This window comes from Aquila chrysaetos, chromosome 1 (genome assembly GCF_900496995.4).
Source record: "Aquila chrysaetos chrysaetos chromosome 1, bAquChr1.4, whole genome shotgun sequence".
NCBI lineage: Eukaryota > Metazoa > Chordata > Aves > Accipitriformes > Accipitridae > Aquila > Aquila chrysaetos.
In genome coordinates this window covers 49,384,287-49,400,056 of record NC_044004.1, presented here as the reverse complement: position 1 = coordinate 49,400,056, position 15,770 = coordinate 49,384,287, and the positions used below count along the sequence as shown (strand labels likewise).

General features: G+C 38.3%; 1 protein-coding gene across 15 annotated transcripts in view; it reads left to right on the top strand.

Moving 5' to 3' along the window:
• The window catches only part of TRIM2 (tripartite motif containing 2), a 117,788-nt gene extending 102,972 nt beyond the window's left edge, over positions 1-14,816 (top strand). For all 15 annotated transcript variants that reach the window (XM_030010531.2, XM_030010580.2, XM_030010571.2 and 12 more), the window contains 4 exons: positions 4,755-4,923; positions 6,610-6,680; positions 9,188-9,328; positions 10,353-14,816. In XM_030010531.2, coding sequence (XP_029866391.1) covers positions 4,755-4,923; positions 6,610-6,680; positions 9,188-9,328; positions 10,353-10,505 — 534 coding nt within the window. In that variant the 3' untranslated portion in view covers positions 10,506-14,816. The remainder of the gene's footprint in view (positions 1-4,754; positions 4,924-6,609; positions 6,681-9,187; positions 9,329-10,352) is intronic.
• Positions 14,817-15,770: the final 954 nt, after the last annotated feature.

Genomic DNA, 15,770 nt, shown 5'->3' with positions numbered 1-15,770 from the left:
CCAGCTCTGGAGGAAAAAGCCATGGCTCTATATGCTAGCAGCAGGGACACAGGTACTGAAAAAAATTAATTATTAAGGTAGTTACTCTGACATGGAGCCTAGCTTTGTTTTTAGTCAATATTTTTGTTGGATTGCAAGAGCTGTGTAAAGTTGCCAATGTTTGTGTGGTTAATACAAGTTAGTGCATCGAACTTTATAGTTCTTGGGACTAGACTGATTAAATGAGAGATGAAGCATCAATGATATAAAATATTTTTAGATTCAATGCAACAGGCTATATTTATGACAGAAAAATATACAAATGTTTGTAGAAGCATTTTATATGTGGAGGGCAGGCATAATCACATAGTTGAAGCACAAGACATGGATATCACAGATCTAGCCTGTGGGAATCTGGGCAAAGCCTTGTAATTTCTTGTGTGTTGGCAATGGTAATTCTTACAGAGGCTTTGTCAGATTAAACTGGCCAACGCTGTGCTAAGATATACAGAGAGTTAGATAAAGGGATAATGGTGTTTCCCTTCAAAGGACTGTGCCTTTGTCATTGTATACGAACTCTGATGCAGGTGGTCCGCCAGTTGTTAACTCTGTTATCGGGGGCTGTTTTGAACTTTAACTATTTTTGTTGGTGTCCCCTTCTTTCTGTATTTGCTTACACTTACTCTCCCTTAGCAGCATTTTAATAGTCACGTGAGCCAGAAGGCAAATTTCCCCTGGAGCCAGGCCCAGGCATCTCACTGATTACGGCACTGGGCTGACTCACCCCAGCAACCTCCACTGCCAGGCAGAAAAGTGTCACCTTCCTCAGTCACTGGTAGCAACAAAGACAGAGTTCTGTTTTCTCAAGGCTGTAAAACTTGCATAATGCAGAGGTGGACAAACCCTAATCTAAAGTTACACCAAAACACGAGTGTCTTAAAGTGAAAGGCTGTATTATCCTGTGAATGATAACGCCTCAAATAGGGTCTTAGGAATTGGGGCATCTGTTTCTGGCTATGCCATGGGTCTCACAGGTGACTAGTGATCTTCCATTTCACTTCCCAGTGCTTTATTTTCCTCATCTATAAAAGGCAGATAACAGTGCTGGCTTCCTCTATAAATTACTCTGAAATTCCTTAGGAGAACTGTCATAGAAGACATGTTGCTAGAGTAAGGAGAGAATGCATGGTGAAGCAGCAGTATCAGCTTCTGTGGCAGTGGTGGTGTTCAAATCTAGTGAAGGAACTGGAGAACAGAGCCAAGAGAATGATTTTTGGCCTCTGAGGAGAGAATTATGTTCTTTCTAGTCTTGAAGGGTTGTATCTAAGATAGCTTGTTATCAGCCAAACAGGGCTGCAAGTCAAGATCAAGTTTAGATGAGTGGGCAAACATGAAAGGAAACATTTTATCTGTCAGACTTTATTTTTTCTTGTCTCATTAGAAGAATTAAGAATGGAGCTGCTTGAAGCTGGTTGCATGTTCAGATAGGAATAGTTCTGTGGACTGTGGTTAAGTGGTCACATTTGAATTAAGATGGTCACGTGAATGATAAATCCATTTATGGTGTGACATTGCAATGTGTGACAAAGCTGTATCTCCGTATTAGGGAAGTTCTCAAACAGAAAAAGATTGTGTGTTGAAAGTCTGTAAATTAATTCCTGACAATCATGAACCTTTCAGACAGCAACAAGATTGGTGGAGTTAAACATAAAGCCCTAACACACCTACTTCTACAGTGGAAAAGTCTTTATAAATTCTTATATAGGCTAGCTGATTTTTTTACCTGTAGGAATATCACACAGTAGAATATTTTCCATCTGGGTAGGGTGACTTTATAAACATATATTTGAAAACCAGTCTAAATTCATAAGAGCCTATAAAATAAGGGACATAGCGTCCTTGACTGAATTCAATTAAACACATTATTTGTATTAAGGGTTCAGATGATTCATTATACTTTATTCATTTCTAATGGCAGAAAAGTCTGAAAATACTTCCATTCATACACTTAACAGGAATGACTGGGTTTCATAATGTTCTGTTCTAAATAATCAAACCTATAATTCTAAGAAACCTTCTGAAATAAAAATATACAAAGCATATGTTCAGCCAGACCCAGTAATGTGTCATCAGCATATTTTGATCTAAACTGGAAACAGAGATTTTTAGTAAAAAGTACTGCAAACTCTAGCTAGGCATAATTTATTGCTGCCTGCAAATTATATTTTAAATCCTGGCCCAAGAATAGTGATTTTTATTACTCTTCTCAGCACTGAGTGCCCATTAATGTAGTACGTGATTTATTCATTATTTTTTTCCATATGTATTTATATGGGCAGGAAGACACTGTACTCATAAGCCTGAGTCATTTTTCCATAGGAATCCTGAAAGATGGTAAAGAGGTGGTGCAATGCACAAGCAGACAAACACACGGGCATCCCAGAAGAAAGAAGGGAATATGATTTAATCACCCCAAAGGAAATAAATCTACTGATTTGCATTTGGTTTATGTTTTTGCTGCTTTGTTGTTATGCAATCCAAATACATTTTGTAGGTCTGCTCATATCTTTCCCCTGGTGAACACAAAGTCATTTTTAATAGTTCTCCCTGGGGATATTTTAGCATGATTTAATTAGGTGGGTTTTGCCTAAATATATAGCAATTTATAACAGCATATGTACCTGAACATAAACCAGACACATGATCATTGCACGCTGGCTAAGCATAGTCTTGAAGCTGCAGGATTTACTCCCTGGAGTTTTCTTTATTTGAGACTGAAAGAGGTTGTGTAGTAATGCTGGTGACTTTGTACCCGACAGCCTCAGGGAACCTAGATGGCTTTATTTTGGGATGGCTCCTATTTCTACCTGCAACCCCACCCATGAGAATGTACTGTGGAACAGGAGCATGGGGCTTGCTAAGGGTAGTTGAGCTCCTTCAGATACTAACATGGTTGGTTGCTTTGAAAACATTAGGGAATTGAGAGAAATGAGTCAGGTAATGGATCTTCTCCATACCCTGTAATCTGTCCCACCTTGATAGTTAGTCACAGACTAATAGAGCTTCAGCTACCCCTCACCACTTGCAGGAGGTAGGGGAGAGGTGCAGAGAAGTCAGAAGTATTGCTTGTTCTAGGTGGTGATCTGTCCCACCCTGCAAAGGCAGTGATGTGAAAAATGGTCTTGTTTCATAAAGAAGACAAATATCTCAGTATCTATTTCACTTAAATTCCAAAGGAAACAGGAAATCATGTTCTCTGCCAAAGAGATGGACCTCAGTTTGTAGGATGTGTCTCTCTCAAATTACTACAGGATCTGAAAGTTCTGGGATCCATACTTTGAACACAGCCTGTTTGGTGGATTGCGTGTCCAGCACAGTAAAGAGGCTGGCAGGAGACCAGACTTTTGGAACCAACCTGGATAACTGCTTCCAAATCTGCCCCTCATTTAAAAAAAACAACCAAAACCAGAAAGCAAGTTGCTGCATTCCAACAACAAAACCCCCAAACAATTAGGTCATATTTGTATAAACTTTTTCTAACTGAAAGGTCAAAACTCAACTGTTTTTATGTAGATTAAACCAGTTTCTAGAACCTCTGCTTGAAAAAAAGAGCAGAATGGTGAAAAATGTGAAATGGGTTGCAAGGTGATCCTAGAATCTTCTTGGGTATATGCCCAGGTAGGTCATGGGTCCTTTAGAGGCTTTGCCTCAATTTCTGCTTTCTCTGGGCTGTATGGGATGCTGTTGCTTAGATCCCCTTCTTTTTGATCCTACTAAAGAATGCTTCTAACATTTTCTGAGTTATTTTGACAGCTCTCTAGCCATTCCAAATAATTCACTGTGTGTGAAATCCACCTCATCTCCACTGAAGGTTTTTCCATTGATACAATATGGAATGTTGTATATAATTCCCCTCCTGTTGCTGATTATGCTGGCAGATGTTTTTGGTAGTCACAAGGCCTATTTACAATTATGGAAATAATTTTATTTACCTAAGGCAGGAGCAAGCTTTGATTTGTTTAGTGTTTCAAAGATTACTTTATTTGCTGTTTGGCAGCACGATCCTATCTCCTTTGCAGGTTTCAGCTGACACTTCATGTGTCTAAGCAGTAAATGAAGCAATCCCACGTGGATCTGGTGGAAGATATAGAGGTTAGCCTGAGCTTTAGCTCTGCTCAAATTCTTTCCAAGAGCACTCAGAAGCTGCATGGTGCCTCATTCACCCAAGAAAGGCAACACAGGACGTCATAGCCTACATCCCACCCAGCTCTGATGCTCCAAGTATAAGCTCTGACTGCCTTGATGTAGCAGGCAGTGGTAAAGGCATGTTTCCCCGTCCATAACCAGATGGTCACTGGACTCAGAAATAGCTTGCAGTAGGAGGCAGAAGTCCTTTATGCCTGTCTGCCTATCCTGCTGGTACACTAGTGCTGGCTATACAGCCATTTGTAATGGTTCCTGACAGATGCTGTAGTTTATCAAGACACACAAATCTGATGATTGCGTTTCTCATGAGTTGTATATTTGGACTCAGTTGCTGAGGTGGCAGATTTTCTACTCTATAAAGGACATACAGAAAGCAGTCTTTTTTCAGCTGACGAACAGAATTATGAAGTACACAGTAAGAGCTGATAAAAACAATCACTTACCAATGGGAAACTTCTGATGACAAAAATGTCTCTCCAACCCGCTGTCTGCCTGTAATACACTCTGAACTGTACTAACTTACTTCTATCATGCCAATGTATTTTCCTGTTTTGTGTTTTCCCTTTTAGGCCAAAATTGGGTCTGGAAAGCTCATGGGCCCTAAAGGTGTTTCTGTGGATCGTAATGGACACATCATTGTAGTGGACAATAAAGCATGCTGTGTCTTCATCTTCCAGCCAAACGGGAAAATAGTCACCAGGTTCGGTAGTCGAGGAAACGGTGACAAGCAGTTTGCAGGTACACTTGATGGTAATATGTAAATCCCCTCTTCTTGCCTCTTCTGCTCACATTTGCATGATGTTTGAGCATGTTGAAGACGCTACATCCTACTTGTTTTTCCTGTGGGGGAAAGGTTCTACTAAATGTACAGCTCCTGTTCACTTCACCCTTTGTTTAATTGGTCAGGAAGACTGCAACATCTGTTCTGCAAATGTAGCTGTAACCAGATTGTTTTATCTACCTCTCTGTGCCTGGAAGCATTTCAGATCAGTGACCCAAGACTGATCTTAACTAGCATTTTATAAATGCTTTGTAATGCCCGCACTCTGCTGTTCATGATAATCAGCTCAAACACCTGCTTTGTGTTTTCAGTGATCAGATACACATTAACCAATGCCCTAGGTGGTATCTTCCCATTAGAAAATGAGTGTAATGGGATAGTGTTAAGACTGAGATCAGGAAGACGTAGTTAGGCAAATGGAAAATGCCTGTTTGAGGAAATTGCCACTTACATTCAACTGACTGTTTGCACATGGTGTCTTTCAATTAGAACATGCAATTAAGTTTAAAGAAACCCAAACTGATATATTTTGAGTGCATAGCTGTCCTTTCAAAATTTGAAATGAAGATGCCAAATTACATATGCAGGTCATTTTGCAGGTGTTGGGTCACTCTGAATAAGTAGTTATAGATTGGTCTGATGGTCTGACTGGTTCACAGCATAAGAGAGAAATACCATCAATGGTGTAACTGCTTTCATCTGACTTGAGATCTCTTGCAATGTCTTATGGCACAAGTGCCATATATATATAACTTATAAGAGCTTTGGGTCTAATACAGCTAAGTGTCACCAACATTTTCTGGGTATGTCCAATTTCTTTAATTTATAAAGATTTATAAGAATACCTCCTGAAAATAAGTGTGCGAATACTCTGTAACAGTGCATTTGAGAAATGTATCACCTTTTCTTGGTGGTAAGCTACATAAAACAGGTGAATTGTCATTACTTGAGTGTTTTCAGTGTAAAGGTTTTCACTCCTTTTATAGTTTACACTGATGTACTGTGAAAATTAAACTGAGTTCTGATCTGTTTAATAACTCAAAATAGGACCAAGTATTTTGATTCACATACTTGCCTGTTTCCAAGCTACCATTTCGTTTTATTCAAGTTTGCGCACATAGTTCAATACACAGAATAAAGCAAAAAAATACACTTTTTTCCCTGTGTTCTTCTAAGTAACTTTTGTATTTATCCTAAAACTTGGTTGCTCAAATGCTTGTAAGAAGTGAGCACACAAAGCAGAGACACTTTCAATTAAGACTTTACATTAACTTTTTTGAGAACTATTTTCAGTGTATACACAACTTTATGCCTAAGCACTACACGTTTTGTCTTGTTAATAAGCACATAAATATCTACATGGTCATCAGTATATGAGAGAAGAAGGAATGAACAATGCTTATTGATAACAGTGACAACTGGTTGAAAAAGAAATTCTTCATGTTTACAAAAAGGCATGCTGAGCTTTTTAAAACATGAAACAAAATTACTCTTAATTTGAAATTGATATTCCCAGTTTGACAATTATTGCTCAGAAGCCAAATATAATATTCTGGCAGGCTGAATAATTTTTTTTATTTAAGCAAACTTTTTTATTTAGTGGTATTATTTTTATTATTTGTTTTTCTTCCTCTGCATTGCAGGTCCTCATTTTGCAGCTGTAAACAGCAACAATGAAATTATCGTTACAGATTTTCATAACCATTCTGTCAAGGTACTGTCAATTAATGGCAACTTGGAAAGCTTTTTATTTTGTCATGGTACTTTCTTAGGGAAAATAAAGTATTGTTAAAAACAAAGAGATCACACTCTGTATGTATGAGGTCTGATATAAAGACTGCACATTCAGAGACCTTTGCATGCACTACATTGCTTAATGGAGATATAATCCGTTGCTTTTGGTGCCACTATAATGTTCTCTGATTCAGTTGCTTAAACATAAGTTGTACCTGAGATAAATAATATCAACTTAGTTATTTTTGTTAGCGCTCTGCCAAACCTGTTACTTACCCTATGTTCTTTCCTATTTTAAGTAAGTCTGGTAACTGCTTTTGAATTTCCCAGTAAAAGCTTCCCACATTTCTAGTTGAATAAAATTATAACAAAGTAAAGATACCTGACAATCTTTAATTCCATACCTGTAAGCTTTAAGATTACTGGATCCATTTACAACCTGATACTCTTAACAACTGTGTAACACAGACCATCGGTTTTCACCCAGTACCTCCTGCACTGGGCAGAACTGGCCACTAGTCCTTACACCTATGGGACGTCCTGATTTGTGGCCTGTTAAACAGTCATGGTAAGATAGGGTGGTATATTTGTTTGTCCCAATAATAAACCAAAGCAAGGATACATGTTGAGATGTCATGTGGTGGAAAATGTATATGAAGGAGCTACAGGCCATTTCAGAAATTACTCACCTATGCTTGTTTGTTTTCAGGGTGTGACATTCCTTTTCAGTCACTTTCTGCGCTCTTTTTCCCTCCCTCAACACGCAGCAGCAGCAGCAGCAGGAGGACACAGGCAGCAGAGCGCTGTCCTACCCGGGTTCTCAGGCCATGTGTGCCAGTCCCACACACCGGTGAAATCCCTGGGATTTTACCTAATGGCTGCCTGTTCTGATTGAACACAAAGATGAACCCTCAGTCCAGTTCTTCAGTGTTCATAATTGCAATGATGAATCTTATATATCCACCTGAAATAGGCAATCGCTGTCTAAGCATAGACACCCTCATGTCCTGAGCAGTGCTGAATCATCTAGTTTTTGAATGAAGACCTTGCTCTTGTATCCTTTTGGAATTAGAAAGGAAGGGGCAGCTCATGTGGTTTGGATTACAACAAAGAAACCGAGACTGCTCCAGGAGCCCTAAAGCAGATTGTTTACGTGGTTTAGCAGCAGGAGGCCTATGAATCCATAAATTACCCTTCTACCAGCAGGATTTACCGTGGTAACAAGAATGCCTGGAGAGAGTTAACAAGGGCAAACTAAAATGAAAAAAAGCAAGTGAAGAGATGTAAGAAGTGTGGCATCTTAGCAAATTTATAATTATTGCGTTCCTAATGAGAACAGAGCGTTCCCGTCTGTCTCTGGTGTGACTCAATGGGATAAAAATGTTACTTGTTACAACTTGGTACTAACTGGAAAACATTCTTATTTTTGTAGTGTTCTCTAAATTGGTACAGATAATTGTTGACACTCTGGAGAGTAATTTATAATCTGGGTGATGCTGTTATCTTTTGTTAGATGGTGGGGAAAAGAGCAGAGAGTACATTTCATTTTAAATAACAAATACATTTATAAATAAATAAATTTCACTCTTACGGGTCCCAAAGCCTCTTCCTGCCACCAGTGTCCTGAATGAAACATCCTCACTCGGCAACATTATCCTTCCTCCCCCATTAACCTTCAAGCGCGTTCCTTCCTGCAGGCATCTTCTATGGAAAATCCTACTCAATGTAGTCTTCTCTCTAATTCAGTCACTCACCATCCCCATTTTAACCCAGGGAGAGAGCAATACATCTTTGCCTGTTTTTTTTATTAGTTGGCTTTTTTCTACTTTCTTTAATCATCTGACGCACCAACCTGGTACTTCATTAATTTTCTCCCCCAAATGCTTTTTCTCTGTTCACTGTGAGTAATGATTTCCTCACATCTTCCCCTTCTTAGCACTTCAGTGCACTTGGCGCTCGTCAGGTCTTTGCATTTTCTTGTGCAAGCCACAGCTGGTCTCTAAGAACGCTGTTGGACCTTGTGGCACAGCTGGGCCTGGGCCCAAGATGGACCAAAATAAATAGAGATGGCTATGGTAATATGTAAATTACACATCCTCTATCTCACTTGGTTCCATTGGTGCATCGAGGTCACTGACAGAATAGTCATTGACTGGTTCCATCTTTCTGCTATCTAAACCTGTTAACATCACAGAGAATTCAGTTGCTGAACTGTCTATACAGAGAGCAGCGTGCCATGATTCTCAATATGTGTTAAGATTATGCAAGTCAGAGAAGAGTGTATCTGCTCAGTTGTGTTTCTGTAGGACTGACTCCCAGTGCTGTATCTGCACTCAGCTCTTCTTGAAAGATGCACAAGCTGCAGAAGGGTTCCTGGGCACCTCCACCTCTGTGTCTGAGCTCTGTGTGTGTGTATGTGTGTGTGTGTAGTAGATTACTAATATTTGATACGATGCCATATTCAGGTTTTTGTTTTAACCCATACAGGTATTTAACCAGGAGGGAGAATTCATACTGAAGTTTGGATCAAATGGAGAAGGAAATGGACAATTTAATGCACCAACTGGAGTAGCTGTAGATTCTAATGGAAATATTATTGTAGCGGATTGGGGAAACAGCCGAATACAGGTAGAAATGTCTGTATTTCAAAGGTGCTTGATTAGGAAAACTAATGGATTGATAACTGGCCATTGAAGTCTTCAGACTTCCCAAGAAACAGGATAGCAGCATTGGAAGTGATGTGGTTTCTAACACAACCTTTTATATGCCTCATTGCTGGTCTGTCCAGTTTTAGAACTGGTGGTGTCAGGTTGTGGACTCTCCAGTGTGACTGCTAGCAACTCTGATGGTTACTGTGACCAACGCTTTTGTCTCCAAGTAGTTCCCCAAAAGCTATTTGATGACTAAGGAGACTTGCAAGCATTGCTGAGATGATAGTAATTTATAATCACCAACAGAAGATTAGAGACATGGTGGAAAATATGAAAAAGCAAATGATCTGTATAGACCCTGAGGCAAATGCAGCAGATTTTTATCATCTTTTTTAAATGTTGAGAAAATATTCTGCTTTTAAGTTATGAGAGTTGCACTCTTTTTATCTTTCAAGTGCTAATCACAAAGGCTTCTTATTTGCCAAAGAACATCTATTAAATAACTAAGTGTATGTATTATTTTCACTGAATATAAAGATGAGGGAGCTGCTTATGAGTTGTTCTCAGGAAGCACTGTCAACAGTGTAAACAAATTCCTGGTTTTCTATGTGTGGGAACCTAAGAGTCATGCTAGCCACAACAGGAATATTTGTTAGGAAAACAAGGTGTTGGTTGAGTTCCTGATTGAGTTTGATTTATTGTAGTTGGCTATTTTTAGAACAAGGAACAGTCGAGTGCTCTTTTTATTATTATTTCATTGCATGTTTAATTCTTGCCAAAGATTCTGGCAGCGTTAATTAGTTCTTTTTAATAAGAAAATACATTTGTATATAAACTTGTATATTATGAGAATAACAGATCAGATTCTGCCCTTGTTTATTCTAGTGTATGTCAGCCGTTTCAGAAATGAGAAGTATAATGGTATAATTGAGAGCAGACTTGTGTCCGCTATTTTTCTTTTTTATTCATAACTTTTATTCTGTGCTTTCTCACCCTCAAAGGTTTTTGATGGAAGCGGATCATTTTTATCCTACATTAACACCTCTGCTGACCCCCTTTATGGTCCCCAAGGTCTGGCCCTTACTTCAGATGGCCATGTTGTAGTTGCAGACTCTGGAAATCACTGCTTCAAGGTCTATCGATACTTACAGTAGCAATGAGCTCTGGAGCTGGATAATCGTCCACCCTTAAGAAAAGACTGGTCCTAGAGATCCAATGCAGGATATCTCCTACTTTGAGTTCATTTTTAATAATGAAGGAGTCTCTTACGGACTTCTCATGTTAATTTCCAAACTTACCTTGTTTACATAGGACTTGCACCTCTTACGTTTCTCACTGAACTTTTTGTTGTAAGGGTTAATACACAAAATCCTCTTTAACTGAATTAATAAAGACAATGTGATATTAAATGCAAACTGCAACTTATGGAACTGGAATTAACTAATCAGGCAAAAATGAGAAAAATTTTGAAGACTGCGAAGGGTAGCTCCTCCTCAGAGCTTCCAAATTTGAAGAAGTATCATTGTTATGCATTATTTAACCCAGAGGTGATCCTGGGAATCTTCTAGATCTCATTATCATGGTAGGTATTACACTTTTAACATTCTTCAGTCTTACTATCTATAACAAGTAGGTCCTTTTAGTATAAGGTTAAGTCTCACAAAATCCGTCTAGCTCTAACCGTCAGACCTAACACAGCTCAACGTTTAGCACTATGAGAATCAATGCAAATTCCCTACTCATGTGGGATTAATGAAGGATTGTTTCATGTGCTTGTTTTTCACTCTTCCTCTTGCTCAATGTGCTGGAAGGACTTTGCAGAGACCTGACATTTCTAAAGCTCTGGAAAAACTTAATTGTAGTGATACATTAATGAGAGCTGAATTTCTGTGTAACGACAGACCTTTTGACACCAAACTAGTTCATTAGGATCAGGGTTATTACAATGTCAACTCAATTAACCTCATGTGTGCCACTCTTTCATATGTGTTCATTGCCATGTTTCCTTAAGGCAACTCATTGTATTAACCAATAAAATAAAATGCAGCATCACACAGGACAGAAAGCCAGAGAGGTACCCCTATGGAGGACCTACATTATACAACCAAAGGAACTGTGGTAAACAGAGGTTGTATAGGAAAGCCAAGGGTTACCAAAGCTATTTGTTTTTACATGAGAAAAAAATACATTACAAATAAGAATGAATTTGAACCAATTCCTGAAGTCCTTCATCAAAGGGAATTTTGTTAGAGGACAAAATAAGGACTGTGAGATTTGTTCCGATTTGTTTGTGTGTATGTATGTATGCCTGATTGCCACAAAAATAAAAAAAGGTAATGTAGGTTATTTCAGCAAACTGGAACATATGTATGCCATTGGACAATGGCAGTACTCTGAAAAATGTCCCTCCTTCTTCCTGCTGGATCTCTCTACTGTGTTCTTTGTTGAAGTATTAATTTAATTGGAAATGCTTACAATCATATGACTTGGTTCTGTTTTTAATGTTGTTTTTTTAAGCGTGAACTCGTCCTTTTTAGAGTAGCATTGGCTTTATTCTTATTTCTAAATCCAGTGGTCAAAGGATGAATTGCTACCATAGCCTAATATAGGTAGAGTAGTGCTCACTCTTAAACCTCGTTTGACGAGCTGGTGAGCTTGCTGCCAATGCCTACAATAGCCTGGGAAGTACTGTCTTTCTTTTCTCATTTTTAGGGCCTTGAAACAAAAGGGCATTGGGTCAGGAACAGGGGAATATCTTAAGCATGTTTGCAAAATTGAAAGAAATCTTTGTTAAATTACTTGTTATAAGTATTTGTCTTATTTCTAAAAGGTTGTTGTTTCAATGACTTTGAGAAAAACTAATGGGTTTTTTGTAAAGATGCATTTGACTTGTAAAAATGCAGACCCCAAAATTCTTAAATGTGGAGTTTATCTGTTTTTTAATTACTGTTCTTTAAAGATGTTTCCTCTTTTTTCCCTTGTTTATTTTTTGCACATAGAGCCAATTTACAAATTCTCGTGCAAAGAAAAGTTTGCTCATTTCATTTGAATAAATATTTTGTGTATAAGGCTTAAGGTTTGGACTATATAATGCAGCTAAGAAACTGGTGGTAACATTTTTGAGATGATAAAAATCAAGTCTGTCATTACCAAGAGAACAAAATATCCTTTGCTTGAACTGAGTTTGTCCTAAAATGCAGAATCTCAGTCATTACACAATAAACTGTCCTATCAAAATTTAACAAAGTTGTAGACCAAATTTTCTGATGATCAAGTAATTTCCTCTAAGTGTCCTTATACGCAACCTTCTGGCAAACAAACAATTTCTGACATTGGAATGCCCTTAAATGGCTAATTTATCAATGAAGAAAAGGTATGTAGCATTTTAACTGTATTTATTAAGAAGGAAAAGAGGTTGCATGGGTTATTTGAGATAAAAACGTAAAAAGAAAATGAGAAATGTGCTGTTGCTGTCAGTTATGGATACTATTAATCCAATCTAGTTCCAAATTTGGATTTTTATAATAACATTTTGCTAAACTTGCATGGTTTCCACTCAGGAAACATTGCCAAATCCTCTGTTGCCAGGATCTCTGAGAACCATAGAAATCAGACCCGAACCTATATATCAAAACATGTACTTAAGACTGTACTATTCCATGTACACACTTTTCTTCAAAAGATTTTCAGTCCCTTTGACTCAGCATTGTTTACCAGGATTGTATATAACCTGTGTCAGCCCAGTGCATCCTGATGAAATACAGAATTCTGCACACAACCCCCTTAGAACCCACCTAACAGCTATTAGGGGTGGTGTGGATTTTTTCTTAAGATTGAATAGTCTTTTGGGTTTTCAGACATTATTGAGGTTTCAGACATTATCACCAAAGCAGCACTTACTGCACATGAAAAATGTCACTAATTTGGAGTTCCTTCTGATAGCTAATGCTGCCAGCTACAATTTCAAATTCAGTGGCATAGGGCGTTCTCTTCCAAGGCCTGACCTTATCCGCCTGGCACTGGGAAACTGAGAAACACATTGCTTTTACGGTGTGCTTCTGAAGCCAATTTGGCTAAAATGCTTGGCTTACAAACCTTACAAAGAGCAACCAAAGCAGAAATTCTGTTCTAAAAAGCTGGCAGATTCTTTTCTCATCCAATTAAGTGAACGTCAAAATTGCACTACTTGATTTGCTGAGTTGTTAGCATTTATTAAAGGCTTTATAGGCATTCTGCTGCCAGATTTCAGGTATAACCAAATGTTCCCTTGACTTCCCTGGAATGCTAATTGACTAGGAGCACAGCATGAATGGTGAAAGTACGTGCTTCATTTAACTAATCTTCAACTCAAAAGTAATCTCAAAAGGTTATCAGATCTTGTGTAATTTGGAGCATTTTAGGACAAACTAGCCAACTATATTTTCATTGTTTTGTGAATAGAATAAAAGGATATGTTCAGATAAATCCAATATAAACAGTAGGGGATTTTTACATAGGCTAAACCAGCAGCAAGGTAGCTGAAAAAGAAAAGGAAAATGGTTTAGGCAAGCATTTGCCTAATGTAGATGGAGAGTTATTTATTAGTAAATGCTCTTTTGTTCTGTAAAAGCTAGAGGGCTTTCGATTTTATGTCGATATTTTTTATAAATAAGGATCTAGTGTTGCCATAATGAGAACTACAAGTGCCCAATATGTTGTGTTTGCTATAAAGAAATGACTTTCAGTTGTGGGTGACAGCTCGTTATGAAATCATGATGTACATTGAAAATTTTCTTTAAGAATTGTAAGCAGTGATTGTTTTGGCCTGTTTGTGGAGAGTGCGCGAAAGGTATTTGTGCTATGGAGTGGGAAGATTCCTAACGGGTTGTGTTATTTCCGATGAATGTACAGCACTTCAGTTGATGTTTGTGAGCAACACGGCCTTAACCCTGACACTTTTGCTTTGGCTTTATGACACGGGAATGTTCCCTAAGCTGCATAGTGATTGGCAGTAGCCCCTGTTAGAAATCTCTACCAGTTGATATGCTGCAGCTTTCCAATTGTAGGAGTGAGTCTGTCTTTTTTCTTGATTTTTTAAAAAAGTTTTTGTACATTCCATCTTTGTATGTCAATCTCGTATGTTTTGTGTACATGTAAGCCTTGCACTCTCTTAACACTCATAATGAAATATTCTTCTCACTTGGGGTTTTTTTGTTGTTGGTTTGTTTTTGTTTTTTTTTTAAATCCCTGTGAGGCTAAATACAAACTTTGTCTCCTTAAGGTCAAGGATGAAAGATGCGCATCAAAGTGTTTGTGTGTGTGTGTAGTTTTAGCTTCCTGTGTGCCACGGTATTCTTGATGCTTTAGCCGATGATTAAAAAAAAAATTACTCTGTCTTGGAAATGTAGGAAAACCAGAGTCAAATGTGTACCTTTACCACGCACAAAAATTTCAAATAATAAAAATAAAGCTTGTTTCCTCTGTTATTTTCATGACTGAGGATTTATTTTTCATATGTCTCATACACACTGTCCCTAAAAATAGCCCCATAATGCAGGAAGATGGGCAATTTTTTTCAAAAGGAACCCCTGACACCACAGGACACAAGCCAAGAACACTGTGTTGGTTTCAAGGGTGTTTAGTGTTTATGGAGACACATAGGAAAGAGGGAGTTGGGTCCTTCTTGGGAAGAAGGTGGGAACAGGAGCTTCCTTGTCTTCTCCCTTCTTCAGTTCAGTCATCAGTATTAACATTGTCGTTGGTGGCAGTAAGATTATCAGCAGTAAGCTTTTTCATTTGTATCATGGAAGTACATAGTATCTTTCAGCTATGCTGCACTACAACCTTTCAAGGGTCTGCTGCAGAAAACCAAATTTAAATTCTTGTAGAAGAACAGAAAATTTGCCTTAGGAGTTCAATCTGACTCCTTTCATGTAAGAACAATTTTTCATCTTATGTTAACTTTTTGTTTAGATAGTAAATATGTCTTCTTGGTCACTGGTAAACTCTCCAAAGTTGAATCCTTTGAGAACCCACTGTGATTGGGAACTCGCTCACAAAGTATGAGAGAATCTTCAGACGCATCATTTGGTTTGGAAGCAATCTCACTGGGGGGACTAGAGACGTCAGACTGGTGATGTGTGTTTGCTTGCCAGCAGGACACTCAGAAATGAGACAGCTGAAATACTGAGCAGCTACCCTTTTTCATGGATCTTTCCCCCAACCCCTCTAAAGGAATCAAAAGACTTTATTTGTCTGCCAGCTAAAAAAACCGCACAGCTTGAAGCACAGCAGTGTTGGTTTGACAGTCAGAGTTGCAGAGCATCCATTCCTTCCGATGCACAAAAGACCATGAGGAACGGAGGAAAAGGCACAGGATATCCTGGAAGACAGGCTGAGTAGGTAAGACTCTTGTTGCATTCCCAATCTTTTCTCACTGA